At 31.6% G+C, this 20701-nt stretch overlaps 1 protein-coding gene across 1 annotated transcript; it reads left to right on the top strand.

Moving 5' to 3' along the window:
* The first annotated feature begins 161 nt into the window (after positions 1-161).
* Positions 162-20251, top strand: LOC125075968 (WW domain-containing adapter protein with coiled-coil homolog). Its single transcript, XM_047687857.1, has 10 exons — positions 162-371; positions 481-514; positions 1041-1308; positions 2077-2388; positions 15829-15996; positions 16143-16288; positions 16441-16666; positions 16845-16990; positions 17266-17393; positions 18058-20251. Exons 1-10 carry the CDS (start codon positions 331-333, stop codon positions 18131-18133), a joined length of 1545 nt encoding a protein of 514 aa, XP_047543813.1. The 5' UTR covers positions 162-330; the 3' UTR covers positions 18134-20251.
* The last annotated feature ends 450 nt before the right edge of the window (positions 20252-20701 follow it).

Below are 20701 nucleotides of genomic sequence, written 5' to 3'. Positions count from 1 at the left end.
TTTTTCCGCAAGGATATTTTATTTATTTAATACTTATAACAAAATAATATAATTTTATTTATATATCTACACACATGAAGTTGGTCACTCTAGACTTTACGCATAGACAAAACTAAACAATCGTCGGATATCCTCGTCGTTTCTCTACATTCTACGTTGTCGGTATAGTTTTTATCTCTTTCGCGTCTGTATCGACTCTCTCTTGAGTGTCTCTAATGTGACATGGCGTCCATCAAGATATATCACGGCCTCCTGTAAAACTGTTTTAATGACAGTGGGCTTTTATTGCATTTTATTTCAGAGGCCGTAATAAATAGTACATTTGCATTGATGGTAATGCATGCAAGGAAACCTCAGCGAATAAGCGATGGGTACGATATGTTTTCAGATGCTTCGGCTTTGCAATCTGTAGATGGCGGTCGCCGATTGAGTTTTACTGTAACTCTGAACTGAAGGACTAAACGTTTATGTTTGTTTCAGGTACTTTGAGAAGCACCAGACCCATCCGTATCAGGTAAGCGTACCCGTGATAGTTATAGAATCTATTTATGGGAATTGGATCATGTATACAAATTTTTAAAGAAAATGGTTTTAAGTTGATTTAGGTACTACTCTACGTAATGACACCCTCCAAACATTCTTTTATTACTGGTCTATACATTTTTTTTGGTATGAGACCATTTAATTGAACTTTGAAACTGATAATAACGAAATTTTGCAGATTTACTAATTAAATTATTTGGGCAGGTTTTAGAAGTTTTTAAGTTAAAGTTGATTAGCATTTTGTGTATCTTTACTTAAAACATTAACACATATAAGTTTATCTAATTATTTTGTATAAAAATGTGACACATGTATTGTGTCACAACAAATAAAGATTTGTCCTAAATGTGCATGCAACTAAGTATACCTACGACAATACAATAACAAATTTTAGTCACAGTAATATGCCGTTAATTGCTTAAAAATTTTGTATGCTCTAATTTATTTTTTTCATTTATATCATTTTATTACAATTGTAATGTGTATTTATTATGCAGAAGTACAATTCCAAGAGAACTGTTAATGACTACAGTACTTCTGACAACCGCTACACACCACTTAGATCCCCCAATGGCAATGTCTCGGGACATGGGCATGGTGCCCATGCAGGTCACACAGGCCACTCCGGTCATGGTCACCACCACTACAGTCACATGGCTGAAGAAAGAGAATATATCACACACACATCAAGAAACTCCTATATCCAGAAAGGTTCCGAAAAGGAGAGAGATAGAGACTACAAATCCTCTAGAAATAAGTATACAGGTTAGTTATTTTATTAAAGTTTATACAGTGATTTCTCTTAGCAAGTACTTCCTATTGTTCTTATTTAAAATGTATCTTTATACTAGATAGTACTATTCTGTCCAATGTGTAAGTTGAGTTCAAATGTTCAGCATTTTGCTAATTTAAAATATTGTCTCACTAAAATAATACTAAATCAAGATAAATTTAAAATTTTGTTTAGCTTTAGTTTTCTAATTAAAATACCTGTAGTTGAGTGTATTACATTGTCATTTAAATACAGTAATATGTTAAAAAAATTGTTTTTTTTACAAATACAATTAAGAGGAAGGATGGGCCTTTTAAGATTTATTTTGTTTTTCTGTATGTAAGTAAAATATAATACCTGATATGTTATAATTGAAATGTTATAACATTTCTATATTAATATTAATCTAACCCATGTTCAATGTTTTAAGACTAAAACTAGTAATGTTATGAAATTTTCCCATCATATTGTTTTGGGCTTGCGTTTTGCTAGCGTACAACTATTTGAATAATAAATAATTATATTTAAATCTTGAAGACTTTTATACATATGTTTACTATTACATTAAAATGCAATTTTAAAATATGTTCATGATAGACAAAATTGTTCATATAGAAATGGCAGCAAGCGAATTAATTTTTTGCATTAACTTTAGTTTTACTTAATAAGTAAACCACTTGGTAAGCGAATTACTGATTTACTGAAAATTAATCTGTATTTGGGGCTTATGTAGTAAAATGAGTTTGAAAAAACATTTGCAGATGTCCGATCCCCGAAGGAGAAACGTATCAAAGACAGTGAGAGGGAGAAAAATAACCATGAAAGATGTGAATCGGAGAAAAAAAGTAGGACTAGTGGCTTGAATAGTAGTGTTAATAGAAGTAGTAAATATGACAAGAGAAGTGCACCATGCTCATCAAGCGTGCCTGCAGGAAGTGAATGGTCAGAACATATTAGTTCATCAGGAAAGAAGTATTATTATAATTGTATCAGTGAAGTGTCACAGTGGGAGAAACCTAGGGAATGGGAAACAAGAAGAACATCATCCAAAGAAACATATACAACAAGAAACAGTAAGTCTTAAAATATTGTTATTTTTTTAATACCACAGTAACTTTAACATTTCTGTAATATTTCTCTTACATTATGCATTTCAACAGATTGTTTTGTAAATTTACATGACTGACCCCAATTCTTAGGAGAAACTTATTCATCCACGGTGAAGTATTTAACCTAACTGTATTTCTTTTTTTGTTTATGTCAGTTTTGTTATAAGTTGTCATTCAAAATAAATCACTATAATAAGATCAAATAAAAAAAAAAAAACTATTTGTTGTATTGAACTTATCACAGTCTATGTTTTTTATACTTTGTTGACTGTTTTTCTATAGCTATCATTATGCTATCAAAATTCAGTGGTTCCAAATAAAGTTGTGTAAACACAATATTAATACAATTATGTCTATAGTAATGCACACAATAATTGATTGTCTAACAGATATTTTGTATATAGATGCAGACTTTGGTGCTTTATATGTTTATGTGTAATGGATCACAATCAATTATTATTAGGCAAAATGATCGCTATAACAATTCCAAATTGCATTACATGTGACACATTCATTATTTTATAATCATTTATTCTTATATCCATTTCAATGTGATAGAGAGTGTGATTATTATTTTTGTTTTATTGTCCTGCTTTCATAGTTTTACCCTATGCTGATGTGACATAACACAGATGTGCTTGAGACTTAGTGTCATTTAAAACATTTTTTACACTGATTAATTCAATTTCAAGGAAGACTGCTACCAAGCAGATTAAAATGACTAATAAGATTTTGAATATTAAAGGCGAATTGAACTATTTCTCTTCTATGGTTATCCAAGACGTAGAAAAGTATTCCCTTTCAATAAAAAAAATATATCAATTAACTAGTAAGTCTACTTCTCTAACTCTTCTTTTACCTTTGTTAGATTATTCCTATTCAGTTTGTTTTGATTTGTCTGATGTCTTGTTAAACGGGAGAAAGACGCTTCGTGTTTACGTCAATTTCGTCATTGATTTTAGTATGAAAAATTGTCGGGGTGGTTACTGAGATAGTAACCAACCCTTTTTTTATGAATAAAATATTATAATTATTATTCACGTACACCATTATTCTATACGTTAATCATCATGCAATACTTACATCAAATTATGCTTTGAGTTCTAACATCAACAGGTAGGTATGGTATTTTCTGTTATTCCTTATTTCAATTCTTTATAAAACAGTTTTACTACTGATACTATTTACTATACTTACTACTTACTACAAGGAAAGAAAATGCATTCCATAAGGCTATGGCCATTCTATGGCATTCCGTGAGGGCATTTTGTTTGGCGTTTTTTCCATAATGTACTTCCGATAAGCTGTTTGGACATTCATTACATAACGTTAGTCATTAATTAATGTTATTGGCCTACAAATAGGTTTCATAAACCATAAATAACTTTCTCTATCTATTAAATATATGGTTACATATGTGAAATATTAAAACAAAACATTTGGTACTGGAGAGTTAATTTTCAAGCAATATAGTTTAATAAGTAGTAGTCCAACTTGTATGTCTAAATTTACATTTCTTATCTTTATTTACTCTGTGGAACTACCAGCCCGATACTACACGTTACAAAAAATAGGAGATGTGTATTACCATACACGTACCATAGACGTGATGACAATCTGTAAAAAACCTGCATAAAGCAAATTTATAGCACGTAAAAGTACGAGGTTTATCTAGTAATAGAAATAAGAGAAAGCTTCGCTTTTATTATAAATATTTTCTCGTTTTAAAAATATTTTTGTATACCTCGTGAGTAAAGTTTTGTGATGTATACAGGTTTCGAGTCATAAAGGTTGTTTGTAAATGCAGATATGATTTTACTAATTTACAGGTTAAATATAGTCCATAAAGAAACTTAAAATCGGTACTCCCTACTACATGATTGTAAAAATTACTTCTAAGAACGCATTTCGAGTAATAGAGCTAATGGGGCTTGCATTGTTGAGAACACGAGCACCTTCAGAGTTGTAGAGGTTTTCGACTTATCGAGGTTCTGCTATATAAATATTTAAATATTTTAATCAAAATTTATCATTATTCCATTACAAAACACAATATTATTTAATTATCAATTTCATTTATATCAAGCTTTACCTTTTTTGGTCACAACGTAATGTTAATTACATGAAACAGTCTATCCTAATAGGAAAAAGGCAACTTTTTAATTTTACAAGTATTTAAATAATTTATTCGGTTTACTATCAATCACTTACACCAAAGGTGAGGGAAATCTTAGTGCGTAAAATAACCAAATGTTGTAATTAAGCAATCGTTCATTGGTCGAAATTCGATCATCATAATTAGGTTAGATACATTGATTTGATAGGTAGGAAAAATGTCGCTCAGCTGGAAGATACCTTGTCTTTGCTAAAATAATAAAAAAAAAAAAAATATGAAAAAGTGTGTGCATTTTAACTTTGATATTACGTGTGTTGTCATTGGTGGTAGGAACGTAAATTAATTAAATATTTGAATATTTATATTAAATATGTGCATAATAATTTGTGTCTAACGCATGATTTTTTAATAATTCAATATATATTTAATGCATATACAAAGTATTATCTTTCTGCACTCGTTCTTCAGATAAGCTTCAAATGTGCCAAATTTCATTCTCCTCTGTCCGCGTAATTGGCGTAAAAAGTGTTACAAAGTTTTTGATTATGTTTTAACGCTTGCCCAGTACATTTAGTTATTATTATCGCAATTTTACAATAGTAGTGACGAATTTGATAAAAGGATCTCGCAGTTCCAAAGTTAGGGTAAAACTACTTGTTTTGTATATATGTAAAGCATAAATTTTAGATAGTTGAAATTTTAATAAATATGAAGTATGTATTAAAATAAAAATATATATTTGGATTTTTCTGGCTATTACTTTTGTAAAGACGCACTTGATCTTGCTCAATCTAGCAATACACTGAATTTATACGACGGTTTTAGCTAAGTAGACAGTCTAATGTAAACCGAAAACCATGGCAGTTGCCTACGGTGACGTCTGATCTAGAATTACTTAACGCACGGCATACAAACAAATGCCTCTTTCGATTATGTTGTAAAAATTATCCAGTGTGACAAGCGATGCTGCGTTAATGCCACAAACATTCACGCATGTGCCAAATACAACGGCACCAAATTTAAATTAAAAACAAAGCTTTTATGTAAGACGAAAATATTTATTTAACGTTAAATATTCTATGTGTAATTGTTTTATAAAATGAGTTTGGAAGTATTTTAATTTGTCTGATTTCAGATAATTTTAAGTTTTTCTTAGAATTATCAGAATACGGACAAAAAAAAAACAATAAATATTTACCGATTTAATTATCCAGATTTCGATTTAGTTGATCAAACGTGCGTAAAGTAACGTAAACGTATGATCCGACGTCTAAATGTAAAATGAGTTATTAAGTTTTCGTTTATTCAATCCAGCAGTATATAAAACTGTCAAATGTGTAAACTTAATAATAAATGTTTTTTTTAATCTTTCCGCACTGCATTTTGTTAGATATTGCCCCCTCCCCCTTTTCAAAGGACAATTGAAACAGGTTTAATAAACGACTGTTGGTTGCCCTTTATCAAATAAAACTCACACAAGATGTATATAGCTTAAGAGGTTGCAGATGCCGACTTATTCGATTTGTGTGCACGAACGAGCAGTCAGTCTGTCAGGCTTGGATTGTGTATAATTTTACTGCTATTAATAGTAACGGTGTGACGTATTGATTATTGTAAAGTTATAGTTATAGAAACAGTTTGTGCTATCTATTACATATTACAAGCAAAGTATATATTATGTATGATGTAAAAGCTTGAATTTTATCAGTTTTCTCCTTTAGCTGAAAAAAAAATATACGTAAACACGAAACATCTCGAAGGAAAGGAAAGGTCTCGTAGATATCATTTTTTTCTAAAAAGAGTCTTTAGGTCAATTTTGACCTCACGCGCTACTCTTGTTATAATAGAAATCTAAAAAAAATTACGGGATAGAATATCGGTGTCTAAAAATATAAAAACAGCCTTTGTTTTATTTCCATAGTTGAATGTATAAAATTATGGTTAAATTGTGTTATTATTATACTGTAAAGTTCTTTCCCAAATCACAAGGTTGAAGATCCTTATTTTAAATTCAGTTTTTTATTTTATTTGAACTTCTTTTATACTTCGTATAAAAATATATTATAGATACGCGTTACGGTTAAGTCTTATTAGTCTTTGGAAAATTACTTACTTATTACATTTTTGTTCCTATCTCGTTTAAGTATATAGTATAGTATACTTGCATGCATGCGGTATATTTATTATACTAAACTTCTATATGGGTTATATTTTTTTTTTCAATATGAATATTACTCCTATAGAAGTTCCACTGTTGTCGTACACTCGCTGCTTGATAATTATTTGCAATCGTTTTATTTTTATTATTAGGTATAAAATTTTGCTTGTATGTAAGTGACCTACTCAGTATGTAATTAAATCTAGGATGTTGATTTTAACCTACTCCTAATTGTCGTACTGCTTTAATATTTTGCATGGTATGATATGTAGTTAATAAGGAGTAATTTGCAGTCATCGAACTGAACTGAAAATGGGGCCAGGAATACAACTGTTCTGTACCAATTGGTAGAGAACTTTTCAATGGCTTTGTTTGTAGTTGGACTTTACTACTGTAAAACATTCGAGTTCGGGATCATTAATTTTAAATTGTAATTTACAATATTTATAGAAATGAAAAACAATTGAGAGACACTTTAGTTTTTTACGATAATCTGCTAACTGTACTATTAACGTAATTTTGCTAAAATTTACTTTATCGTATCTATATTGGAGACGCCATACTGAGTGTAGTTATTTAAAAATATTTGTATGTCGTATAAGAGCTTTTATTATTTACCAGTTAAATAAGAGTCGTTTATTTTATAATATATATATATATACTGCTATAATTAGTTTTCTAAACGCGCAAATTTAAAATTAGTTATGCCGTTTACGTGCACCGTTTTAAAACCTGCGAATTTATAGATTGTTTTGTCTTAAAGCAGCCGTATGGCAGCCGAACATACATTTATTTTATTATCAGGGTAACTTAATCCTAAAAATATAATTATTAATTCTGTAATATTGTAGACACTTTCTCCCTTACTTTTTGTTGAAATAATCGGTTAGATTTTTTGTAATACGTTATGTTCTTATTTTCTATCAACACAGTAACAAAAAAGGCTAATTACTTGAGTTAGTATTCGTTGATTTCCATACATGCTGAATTAAATATATAGTATAGTTGCTATGTAATTTAATTTGAGAGAAAGAGTAACGAAATAAATTCTTGTCAGGCCAAAAAATGTAATTGCCATCCTATCAGGTTATGAGATTAAGGGAATGAAAATTGCTCCTTACTAAGCACACACTCTTGTGTAAATCGGTCTGGAAGGCGTTATGATCATTTTGATAATAAGGTAAATTTATAAAAAATACTAGACATTAATCATAATTTAAATCTTAATCAATTTTCAAACTTATATAATTATGAATAAAATATAAAATGAGAAATTTTATACTATTATACATAATTTCATTTTGATACCAGGAATAACATATATTTGCATAAATTTATCACAACTATCAGCTTTGCTATACTTTATTTAAAAGCTTGCCATGTACATCCAATTTAATCTGTACAAGCCATTGATGAAAACATCACATTTAGTTTTTCTATTTGTCATTAATCACCAATTTCAAATTTATGTAGTATTGATCGGCATGAAACGGTAGTCGTCCAATTTAAAGACGAAACCTTTTTGAAGTTGAAATATATCTTATAAGAAGGCTTTTATTGTGGTTGGTACACTCTTTATACTCACTTTAATGAGTTTATTTAATTGCCTGACACAGTTAGGGATGTTTTCAACATAGTTATATAGTTATAAATATCGACTATTTTATCCAGACGAGCTAGGCATACAATAATATCGATATGCGGCGTCGATATTACGATATTTTCGATATATTTTAAACAACCTTAAATAATTTAAAATATACTTAGTTTCATGTTCATCGATAACCTCAGTTAAAATTGAAATAAGTTATGATTTATATAAATTTATTTAGATCAGGCTGAAGTTATATGGTGACCTCAATGGAACTCAAAAATAACTGATGATAATAAAAGGGTTCTTGGCTTAAAAAAGGCGTACCGAATGAAAACTCATTGCGACAACATATAAACGTTTCTATTACGTTGAATCTAAAAACGTCATAATTTTTAAAAGCATTGTATTCCAGGTGCCGTAAATACTTTTTCTATTTTAAACATAACACTTTTAACTTATTCAAACCATCTGCAAAGCTCAAGGTGATTGTCAATTTAGAATAGGTGTTTTTTTCATAGCATAGGTAGGTGGGCGTTTAAAAAGGCCACCTAATACTAAGTGGGCACCATTGCCCAAAGATATTGGCATCGTATGAAATTTTAACAATTCCTTATATCGTCAATGTGCCTTGGGAATTGTGATGAGATGATGTGGGATGTTATGTCCCTTGTGCCTGTATAGTCTATACCAATCGAAGTAGGAATAAAGATAAACAAACAGATTTACGTATGCCACGTGATTTTTTAATAGCTATATTGTGCACTACTAAAAGTTCTTGACTAATATATTTATTTTGTAATACAACACAACTCCACTAAACTACTTATATCTCTTTAATTTTACTTCCAAACTTCCGATAACAGCTTCATAGATCATAGATTTTTCAAGCTCTCGACCAACGATAGCTCGTCAATTCGCAATAAACTATTTGTAATTAGCTTTTGACTTCTGGTTGTTGGAATAGACTATAGTTATACTGGCTCACTTACCCTTCAAATTAAAACGCAACAATAATAAGTATAGCTGATTGGCGGTAGAATATATGATGAGTGGGTGGAGGCACCTAGTAAAGTTGGTCAAGATATTGGTCGCATCACAACTCAACTATAGGAATAATGACAGTGTTCCGAAGTCGGCTCTCTTGACTTAGCTTGGTGTGGTTGCGTAACACGCGTCACATCTTTTAAGGTTTGCTCAACTTCAGTAAGCATGAGACGTGCGTATAATAATATCGCTTATTGTGCTTGTGCTAGTTCAACCACTGCTGCGTGTAGTACAATGATTTTCATCGAGTTCCTACGTCCATTATTATTATCTTGCTATACTTATATTTTACTTTATTAATTCTCTTGTCAGGTCTTGTGATATTCACACGATCAATAATTTTGTTAGAAAACAAGGGATATGTTTTCGAACTAATTCAATATTTAAAGAAATACATTTATTTTGTACCTTTTCTCCTAAATCTTTTCAACATTTCTAAACATTATTATTGAAAACATAATATAGTAGTTTTAGCATATCGAATACATTAAAGCTTTCAGGACTTTTTGTATAAATTGTCGTAACAATAAAACAAAATATAAGGAATAAAAATCCTTTATATTTTTATATCGTTCTAGTACGATAAACTCCGCAGGCAATAACTTATCTTATAAAGACTGACTGTGAAGTTCATACGTATAAGTGCAAAATATTTATAACAATTTTACTTAATGATAATTCATGTATACGATCCGAGATACATTTCTATTTGAGATGAAGTATAAGTAAATTCAGCTTATAAAATAAATTTATACCTGGAATGTAGAATAATAGTCCAACGGGAACAGTTTGCAAATAATAAGTTCTTAGTAACAACTATCGGTCTGCTTAACAAAACATTTCTCTGTCGTGGAACACGCACCCATCATTATCTATAAATATAACGTAGGTACAAATTTAAATACGAATAATTATTTTAATTTATAGACATTTCTGTTGATGTACCTCGCGATTATCTTTTGTATGATATTTCTACCATGATATATTTTTTTCAATCAGGCGTTTGTAAAATAATTGGCGTGTCTCGCTGAATTATTAATAGCGAAAGGACTTCCTTTAAGGAAAACTGAAGTAGAATTAGTGAGTATGTTACGAGTAATTGGTTTTACAAACTGTCGTGGACAATGATGATATGAACAATATTCTTATCGACTTCTGTGTATATAAAGGTTTATATTTAAGAAGGTTTTATATTTAAGTTATTTAGCAAAGGGAATTTGATGTAATTAATTTTATTCTTTAGTTTTACTTATGATTCTGATTGAGTCATCAAAAAAGTTGCTATGAAAAATCTTGATTAGATCTCACACAGAAGAGTAAATATAATAAATAGAGTCATTGCTTTTCTAAAAGTCAATCGTATAAATCCGGAGAGAAAATATCACTAATTAATTAATACATTTTCGCTACGGATATGGTTATTACTATTGTTAATATTTTTATTGTATCCTAGGACATAAATAATCAAGATATCTGTTTATATAAAAAACTTGAAACGCGCAGCATTCGACAACACAATTGCTCTGGAGACATTACAGTACACAAGTGCGTGCTGTAAATACAGTTCAACTTTCCATTTCCCGAGTCTTACAATCCGATGGGAAGGCAACGTTAAACGAACGGATAAGAGAGTTCAGGTGCAGGTCCAACCACGATACGCGGACACCGAGGCATGACAGTGTAAAACAGCCAATAATTTAACTTCAAACTTCTTGTGAATTTATTTTCAGAATAAAATTAATAATAATTGATTGGATTGGAGCCTTAAACCCCGAACGTTGGGTTGAGCGTTATTTCAACTGATTCTTCGGTTTACGCACAGTAAAACACGTATGTTAAGTAATATTAGAAGGTGTTTATTTATTGATTTATAGTTTTCGCAAATTATGTATATTTTGTTAATATTTCTCCATCGGTACATTTTTCGACATCCCAACTATGAATAGCATATTTATATATTAGCATATTACAGTCGTCTGTACATTGTACTCAAAATCATTCAGAGAATTGTTTATATAAATTAGTAACATGTATAGAGCCCGGTTATGATTGAATCTATTTATATATTTTTATAAGTAACTGGAAAATATGCTGACATGACGAAATGATATGTTTGGTTACTTAGATAAATATACCAATATTTATAAGGCCTTAAAAATATTCAAATTGTTTTACGTTTAGCGTCATGTTTCTTACTTTCCAGAAATACATTTTAGGAAACGAAAATATTGATGCCTCTTCACTATATATATTTGATAAATTGTTGTGTTTTTAAAAACATAAAATATTTTTAATATATATTTTGACGTGAACAGGTAAAATTAAAAAATCCATTTTGCCATTTGCATTCCAGATATTGATAAAAAATAATTGAATATTATAAATAACATTTAACATTTTTATTTTTGTTCTAAGATATAGGTACAAGTTTCACTAACAGACCTCCGGCTCGAGGTTCGTCTTAAGGGCTTTCTCCTTTCCTTATTTTGATTTGATAGTAAAGAAGGAACAAAATCTTGGTTAACAGCCACCATCTCTTCTCAATATTGTCGGGTTTTTTAAAGACTGTTAATGGTGATAATTAATTGTTTTTTTTTGGTATTTCTGCCCTCGGGAGTTTCATTAGCTCATAAGATAAGAGGTGCCTTCGTTATATATTAATTACAAATAGTTTGAATTTCATTTAAAGCTCTCGTTTAATATATGAAGCACGGATGTGTAAGCACTGCCATGTTCCAAAACACGAGATGCTACTGGGAATTTATAAACTAAACTAATTTTATCGAACCCCAGAAATAAAACCATTATTCTCGGTTTATAAAAACGTATTTTCATCTTGCTTGAAAATCACGTTTTGCTCCGTTCTCCGATATTAACAGTAGTAGTTTAGAACGACTATGTAAATACAGACAAAAGCTAATCTTCTATTCATACTATTTTGATTTTATAGGACGAGCAATTTTTATTTATATTCGAAAGAATACACTGTAGAGTATCGTTCAAGAGACATAACGTCCAAATATATACAAAGTTTTATATATTTTACGTAATATCCTACTGTAAATCAGATATAACCATAATAGCAGTTGTTACGCTGTTGAACGTCCGAAACGGTGACAAGGTGTCTAAACCAACATTGGTTTAGATACCTTGTCACCGTTTCGTTGCTACATAGCCACGAGCCGTAATTGCTGTCTATTGACTGCACTTGATCAATATTTATTGTTAGATTTTATATGCTGTCATTCAGGGTGATATAATCATATATATCATCTTTACACCAGTACCTAGCGGGTTCTATGGTTTTTGCGAAAATTTGCTTCATTAATTAATGTGTCTTAAAAGTTCTAAAACAATGTCACGATCTCACTCAGTGGATTCATTAACCGAAGAGAATCAGTGGCAACAATTTCATATAAAAATATTTTATTTATTACTTGACCCAAAGAAATTTTGTATTTGAGTCATGCTCAAATTTAAAAACAGAAAACTGTTTTTATATATCTCTAGAATAATAAAAAATAATAATATTCAGCCTTTTGTTCTTCTATCGGTTTTAACTTTATTTAATTTTATGTATTGATATTTTCGTCACGTAATTTTAAAATAGTATTTGCAGAATTTAAAACCGAAAACTCCGTCTTTATGCGAAACAATATCGATGGCCTACATTAGGACGACGGATCTATAAAATTTTTATCCACCTATATAGGTAAATTATGTCTATTGTATGATAAAATTATTAACTTTTATTGCTGATTTACAAGATATTTAATTCCAATATCACGTTTGTAACAACATACACAGTATCATAGAATACAGAAACATACTTTTCGACTAGGATAGACTTGAATTTGCTAATTAATTAATTAATGCATTAAACGTTACTAGTGGCCAAGGACGAACGATTAACGTCATTGTAGGATGACCAAAGGCGTGTGTAATGTATAAAGCCTGGGATCAACAAAATTATGTAATAAATAAATTACAACATTTTGGAGATGCCAGATTAAATTATTGTATTAAATTGTCTTTCGATTGATTTTTGACCGTGTCCACACAAAACACGTACAACTGTTTTCAATTGCACTTTAAACTAAAGCAAAACCCTTCTAAAACGAAGTTACAGCTTAAATTACCAATGAATGACTATTTGACTTGAAGCAATAACAGCGTTACCCGCCTAAATGGTTCATAGAAAATAGAAAATGTAGGCATCCCAAATTCGTAAAAAGTGAAACATACCTTTAACTTGACAGGTTTATTTGAATTAAAAGTATTTAGTGTGTTTGTTTTTCAATTAGTCAACATCGGCAAAAAATAAATAGTATAAAAAAAGCTAAAATCTCCGATTCATTAGCGTTGCTATAATATAGGATTATATTAGCGCGGTGACCGGAAGCAATTGTATTAGTTCAGTGATCAGCGAGTGGGAGCTATAGCGATACACTCTATATAATTTTGTTAATGTTTTCTAGCTCCGTAGCTTTTGAAAGGAGTTATGGCATGTACATAATAAGCTAACTCACACAGAGTTCGGAGAGTAAATACTTAGAATTTCCAAGGAATTACTAATAATTCTGTTTTTCCCTCCAGCTAAGCATAAAGCTTTTGTTAGAGGCACGATAATAGCCCGAAGGGTTAGTATTGAGCCTGCGTCTGTCACATCACTGGGCCGTGACGCTTCCGTCATTGTTATACGTGATTGACTATTTTTGTACCATTATTTTCCAAACAGATCATAATTATTTTTTTAATGTTTTTCTTTTAGTGCACTGGGGTTTTCTGAATCACGTGACTGAAGAGCTATTCTGTAAGAACTAACTGTAAACAAAATACAAGGAAGTGAAGTTCGACATTAACTAAAATAAATGTAATATTTATACATATACGCGATAAAATAGCGTATTACCGTAGGTTGGTCGGCAAAATATTACGAGGGAGATAAGAATATAGTTCTTACAGAATAGCTCTGTTGAGCCTAGTGAAATTAAATCCCTAGGGAAGGTACCATCCAACGTTCTAAGAGTGTACTTTAATGTTTAGTGAACCATTACAACTCATATTCACATAGGGCTTAACATCAAGTTCGCTTGGACGGCGTAAAGGGGTAGTGATAGGACCGGTTAAAATGCTTTCTGGGACAATGTTTTCGGGAAAAAGTGATTATCAGGTGGCTATTGGCACGTAGTCCTTCCAATACTGATTAAAAAAATACTACAAGTAATATAATGGGTGCCCTTCAAATTTATGTATTTTTATTTATTTACTTAAAATAAAATACTTCATTCAAATCTATCTGCAATAACAGATCTCCAAAGTATTCGTTATAAAATGCAGAATTAGGTGCAATCTTTAAGGATTATTTTTGACTATAATTTTGTTTTTTTTTCAATAACCAATTTTTTCCAGGTTAAATAAAAATCTTTATTATTATACCCTGTCCAAGTTAGCTTGACCTTTTTGATAGACGGAATTCAATTTTTTTTAAACTTATTTTTCTAAAAAGAGTTATACCAGCTAAAGAGACCCCAACCACTAGCCAAAGAGACCCCAACCAAAAGGACCCCCGTTCGTAACAATAACTTAACAATGATCTTTGATAAGAATTTTTGTAATCGGTATTTGTAGCAGTTACTGTATGTTATTCGCGTCCCTACCGTCCGAACGATGTAACATTGTACAAACGTCTATTATTTTCAGTTTTTCTATTTAAATTTTACTTTGAAGCAATAATATATAATAGAAAAATCTTAATATTTTCGGATAATGCTTGAATCTTTAGGAACTTTTGTATTATATGTATTTTTTAAATATCTTTGCAATTTTTATAATTATTAAATTAACAAAATTATATGTTCGTCATTGCAAAATTATGTCGAACATAAAAATTTACATCTGTCAAAAAGATCAAGCTATCCTGTACAGGGTATAGCATTTTTATAGCAGTTATAATTTGAAAATTAGAAAATTCTAATGTATAAAAAACTTTACCACATGTCATAAAGGTGACTCTAATGACATAACGATTACTTAGGTTATAATGTACTCAAAAACGTTTAATAAAACGTACCGAAATTGCAACTTTTTTTTGTTTCATGCACCTTGATAGGAACTTACGTATTTGCCGGAAAATACAGAGGTAGGTAAACATTTTGTTGTTTCTACGTTATTAATATCTAATAAGAATATTTATAATTTAGTGAACTGAATGAAATATACTTTTTAAAGAATTTGAAGTATACTGCTTTCCGTATAAAGTAAGAAATTACAAGATTTGAAATGGGAATCAGTTTACTTTACCCGATTATTTTCGCAAAATTGATAATGATATTGTTTAATAGCAGCCTACATAAGCAGTAAGCTTACTAAGACGAATGACTGTGCTAATGTGCAATAATTAAAAATAATTCTCGTTCTATTAAGAAATTAAATTCGGCGTTTTTCTATCCAGAAATCAAAATAAAAATGGTACAAATGTGTTCTTAACAGATCGTGAGCGCGATAAAAGATCGAGTTCTAGATCAGGGCGGAGAGAAACTGAGAAGTCAAATAAGCGGACGAACAGTACGTCGGAAAGATATTGGAGCGGCGGAAGGGAAGAGGACAGTCACGAGAGAACGAGGCAGAAGCATGCGACGTCGCAACACGACGGCAAGGGTATGATATAGGACTGACTACACTGATTGCATTAGATGAGTTGTTCAAAACGATTTGAGGTTAAACTAGATGTAGTATGCACAGTTTATCAATAACATTTGGTATTTATTAAAATAGAAGATAAATTTTATTTGTTTGGTCCTAAGATGGACAAACATTACAAGATATGGACATATCTCCGGATCGGAGTACGCCTCTGTCGGAGAACTCGTACGGCGCAAGGGAGAGCGCGGGCCGCAGCGATGGCAACGCGGTGCCGCCCGTCGTCGTGCTCGATAACTCCAATCAACAGGTAATTGGAATTAGATTTTTATATATTATTTTGCAATTCAAATCAAATGTGGTTATTGGACGCCTATTCATAAATTTTAATAACAAAATTTAAATTCTGGTTTCAATTGCATGAAAATCGAATAAACTACACTAATCAATGATTATAAACAGAGTGGCTCATTATTGGCTGCGGCGTTACCGCGTATCGTGGGCACGGTGCTGCCGAACGTGCCGGTAGCGTCGAGCGCGGTGGTGGTCGCGTCCAACAACGGCGGCTCGCCCGGCAGCGGGGGCGACACGCCGCACCGGGATGCAGGCCCGCCGACACCGACGCACTCGGAGAACATCGACCCGCACGCGCCGCCTATACATCTCGATAACGCGCTGCCTAGGAAAAGTTAGACTTTATATTATTATCCATTTGTTAAATCAAGTAGCTTAATATTATTATAACTTAAGTTTTATGTAAAATATATTACAGGTTCCTCTCTAGAAATAGTACTAATTTGTGGCGTACGTTTTTAATATTTTTCTTATAATTATTGATTGTAATACGTGTGCCCTCTGTGTCACAGTGGAATGCCTCGGCAGCTATTCGTCTGTTGTTGGTGGGTCGTTGCAGCACGGGCCGCCGATGCTGACACCGTCGCTTGTAAACTACGTGCGGTCGGATCTCACCGCTCATGTAACCGGCTGGGCTGCTGACATACTTGAGAAACAGGTCAGGATTATTATTACCTTTATTGTTTATCATATAAATGTATTCCTAAATTAATGAAATAACTTTATTACTTTGTTCCATCCATTGATCTAACATGTATTCCGATTGTATTAATCCTATAATTATATCGCACATTAACCCCGTGAATTCTTTATTTAGAATATGTAGGTAAAGTGATACATGTTCATATGACTGAAGTATTCGCTCATTAAAAAAATGTAAAATAGCAATATATTAGTAACTAAAATCCATTATTTACTATCAATATATTACAGGCCAATAAATTTACCGAAGAAGCATATCAGCTAGGCTGTCTGCAGTGCACGCGGGTGTCGGCCGAGCTAAAGTGCTCGCGGTCCGTCGTGCGCCACACTGAAATACAAGCCACACTGCAAGAACAAAAGTGGGTGATTTTTAGAAAAAAAAAAAACATATTCGCCATTTTGATTGGGTCTTGATTTGCTCTCTTATTGCCTTATCAACCTACAAAGATTTTCTGGAGTTTCGAAAATTGGTAATTTTATTGATTTCCACATATTCTTTTCGAAGTATTACTTTGCTAACTTGTATTATTGCCGTAGTTCGAAAAATGCCAACCAAAAACCAGTTTTTTGACAATATCTAGTCCCTCACTAATTTTAAGAGTGAAAATAGTTATGATAATATAAACAAGAACAAAATTATTGTATTTATTGACCAAACAATTTTATTTGTAATATGAAAAGGTTAAACTACGAGCGCCGTACTACAAAGCTTCAAGCTCTCATTTTTTACCAGCATGAGCTAGGTTTATGTTCCATTTTTATTTTTGGTTGTAAGAGTTATCACAATTTTATGAATACACGGTAACCTCCTTCAATTTTACCTGTAACTATGTCCGAATAAAACTCTCATTCTTTAGAATAATGGTCCAAAATTCAAATACAGGTCTTCAATAAAATCATCAATTTTTAAAACTTTTAATTCCAGGTAACCACTTCGTTTTAAGCATCAAATTACTGTTCAATTGTTACTTACATGTGTAGTGTAATGTGTTAAGTTTATTTTGTTCATTCACTCTGTTCCAGAATAATGTACCTACGTCAACAAATCTCCCGGCTGGAGGAGCTGAAGTCGCAGAATTCTTTCATGTCGGAAGACTAGGGTCCGCGGTGGGGGGCTCCCCCGGCGCCTCCCACCCGCCTCTTCCTTACATCACCACTCTCGCCCCGAGAAGACGACGCATATTATCCATTCCGTTATTTTTCTATGTAATGTAGATCAAATGACTACTAATTGTGTTGTGTGATTCGATGTTAAATAATAAGCAATCGTTCTCGTGATCATACGCCGGGGTTGGTCAATTGAAACAGTGCGATTTCTTCTTAGCTAGGCGATTACCACAGATTCAATTAAATAATTCGCTCCGTAATGAATTTAAGACAATTTTCAAGGAATAATTTAATCAAAAGTGGATATCTTTTAAGTAGGTAGGTTAAGTAGTGCATACGTTATTTGAAAAGTGATCAGTGCACAATATGGGCGTTATAACTTCAATTTAATGAAACAGGATACGCAGTGTTGATATAATTAGTAGAGAAAGGAATGTGTTTAAGCAGAGCGCGAAAATAATTTTATAAGCTTTCTATATGTACTAGACAGTTTCATTGACTTTCATCTTCTGTGAAATGTAAGGGTGCAGTGTTTTGTAACGTGTTTATTGTAAAGGTTTAAATTATTTAAAAGATACAGTCGTAGAAAATTATCGGTTTTTGTAATGAATGTATTAATGATGCGACCGCGCGATTTACACAGCGCGCAACATGCGCCTGCTGTTTGTTTTTGACCAATCAATGTATAAACTTTGTAAAAACAAGTATTTTGTAATAATTATTATTAAGTAACCAGAACTTCTTGTAGCTTATGTTAGTTGATTTTAGTGAAAAAATCATATAAGTCTCATAAGTCACATCACATCTAGCTACCTGCAATCATTATTCTACTTGAACCGGTTCGATTTTCCAATGTCTTATAGAATACTTATAATAGAATATCAATACAATTACATTTCTCATTAACTAGTCGGTTAACTGAAAGTTATTTTCAAAATCATCTTCCATGTCGAGTTTCGTGTAATATTTTGCTTGTGTTACAAAAAAAACTCTTCCAGTAGTAATGCTCGAGCTATAATCATATTTTTAAGTCTGAAAATTATATAAATACTGCTTATACTAGTAATCAGTGTTTGTATGATGCCGTTGAACTATAAAGTATTTATAAAAAATATTGTGAAGCCGTACCTTAATAATATTATTTATATTAAAATGAAAATTGTGTGATTCCAAGTAGAATATAGTGTTATGACGTTAAAAATTTTGTATTAGTTATTTTGTTTTCTGTGAATGTGATGTAAATGTGAATTCAAACAGAAAACTCAGCTTAGATAATAGTAAAGTAGCAATAGTTCACTAAAGGACTATTTGCGTAAAAATACGAGTAAAATGTGTTCATAACGAAACCCTTAGATACTTCAATCATTTGACAAAGTCATTTTGACATTTAATATTGACTGCAGAGCAAAATCCAATTTTGATAATAAACAAAATGATCATTAATGTAATTTGTACCTAAATATTATTAATAAATGTATGGAATTAATTACTGCAAAATAATTGCAATTAACAAACATTTATCACCTTGACAAAAAATACTACCTCGCAGTTTCTTAATTTGTAAACAGTAACAAAGCTAGTGGCTAGATGTGGTATGGCCGTAATTGATACCGATCACAAGATACGCGCCGGCGATCGGAGCGCTAGCTTCGGATAGTAGCCACGGGGCGCCACTAACAATAGCGATAGGTAGGTAAAAGAACTCCGGTCTAGGTCTTTTTATTTTTCTAATATAGGGATATAATAAATCAATTGTACGGCTGAATTGACATCAATCCATGTAATATAATGTCAGATTAACGGAAGTACTGTGATACTCATTCACGTTCACACGTAATGATAGCGAATAATTGTACTATGTAAATATGTCTTTCTGGAGCAGTGCCTGTAGAGTTAGGTGCTCGCTGTGTTTATAGATCTATATTTATATAAGAAGCCGTGCGGGGCCCGGGGGAGTTCGCTCCGGTGAGGGCTTGGGTCGCCCTAGTCCCGCGGCGGCTCCATTCACAGCTCGCCTATCTCAACGTTTCCTTTTCATAACATCGTGACATTTGTTTTCTGATATTGTTCGAAATACAAAGATTTAACCAGTTTAAATAAATCAGTTTCAAATAAACATTACTTGTGTCAATTGCTTTTCCCAATGTCTAATTAGTATTGTATTGTGCGTATTGAGCACCCAGCGCTTCGTTATTTTACAAAAAGTATTCTTTACTTCCTATCATAAATAGTCTGCAAGATTGCAAAATCATATGTAGTACATTTGTCTCACAATGTTTTTAAAAACGACGTCTGTAAAAATATCCTGTTAAGTGTTAAGCAGTATAATCCGCGTGCGAGCAGAATGGGATCTGACATTGATCTGACTGAGATCAACCCAATAGCGCTGTCACGCTTTTACTGCTAAACCCTAAGAAAGCACATTGGCTACACTTTTTGATTAACTCCTGATGGCTTAAAGAGGAGACAAAGATATATGGCAGTTTTTCAATTTTTAAGTTGAAAATGTATAAATATGTATGATGAATTGATGATGCAGGTTTTAGAAAAAATATACTAA

Source organism: Vanessa atalanta, chromosome Z, assembly GCF_905147765.1.
Source record: "Vanessa atalanta chromosome Z, ilVanAtal1.2, whole genome shotgun sequence".
In the NCBI taxonomy this organism is placed as follows: domain Eukaryota; kingdom Metazoa; phylum Arthropoda; class Insecta; order Lepidoptera; family Nymphalidae; genus Vanessa; species Vanessa atalanta.
Note: the sequence above shows the minus strand (reverse complement) of the source record. Positions and strands in the feature narration are given on the sequence as shown.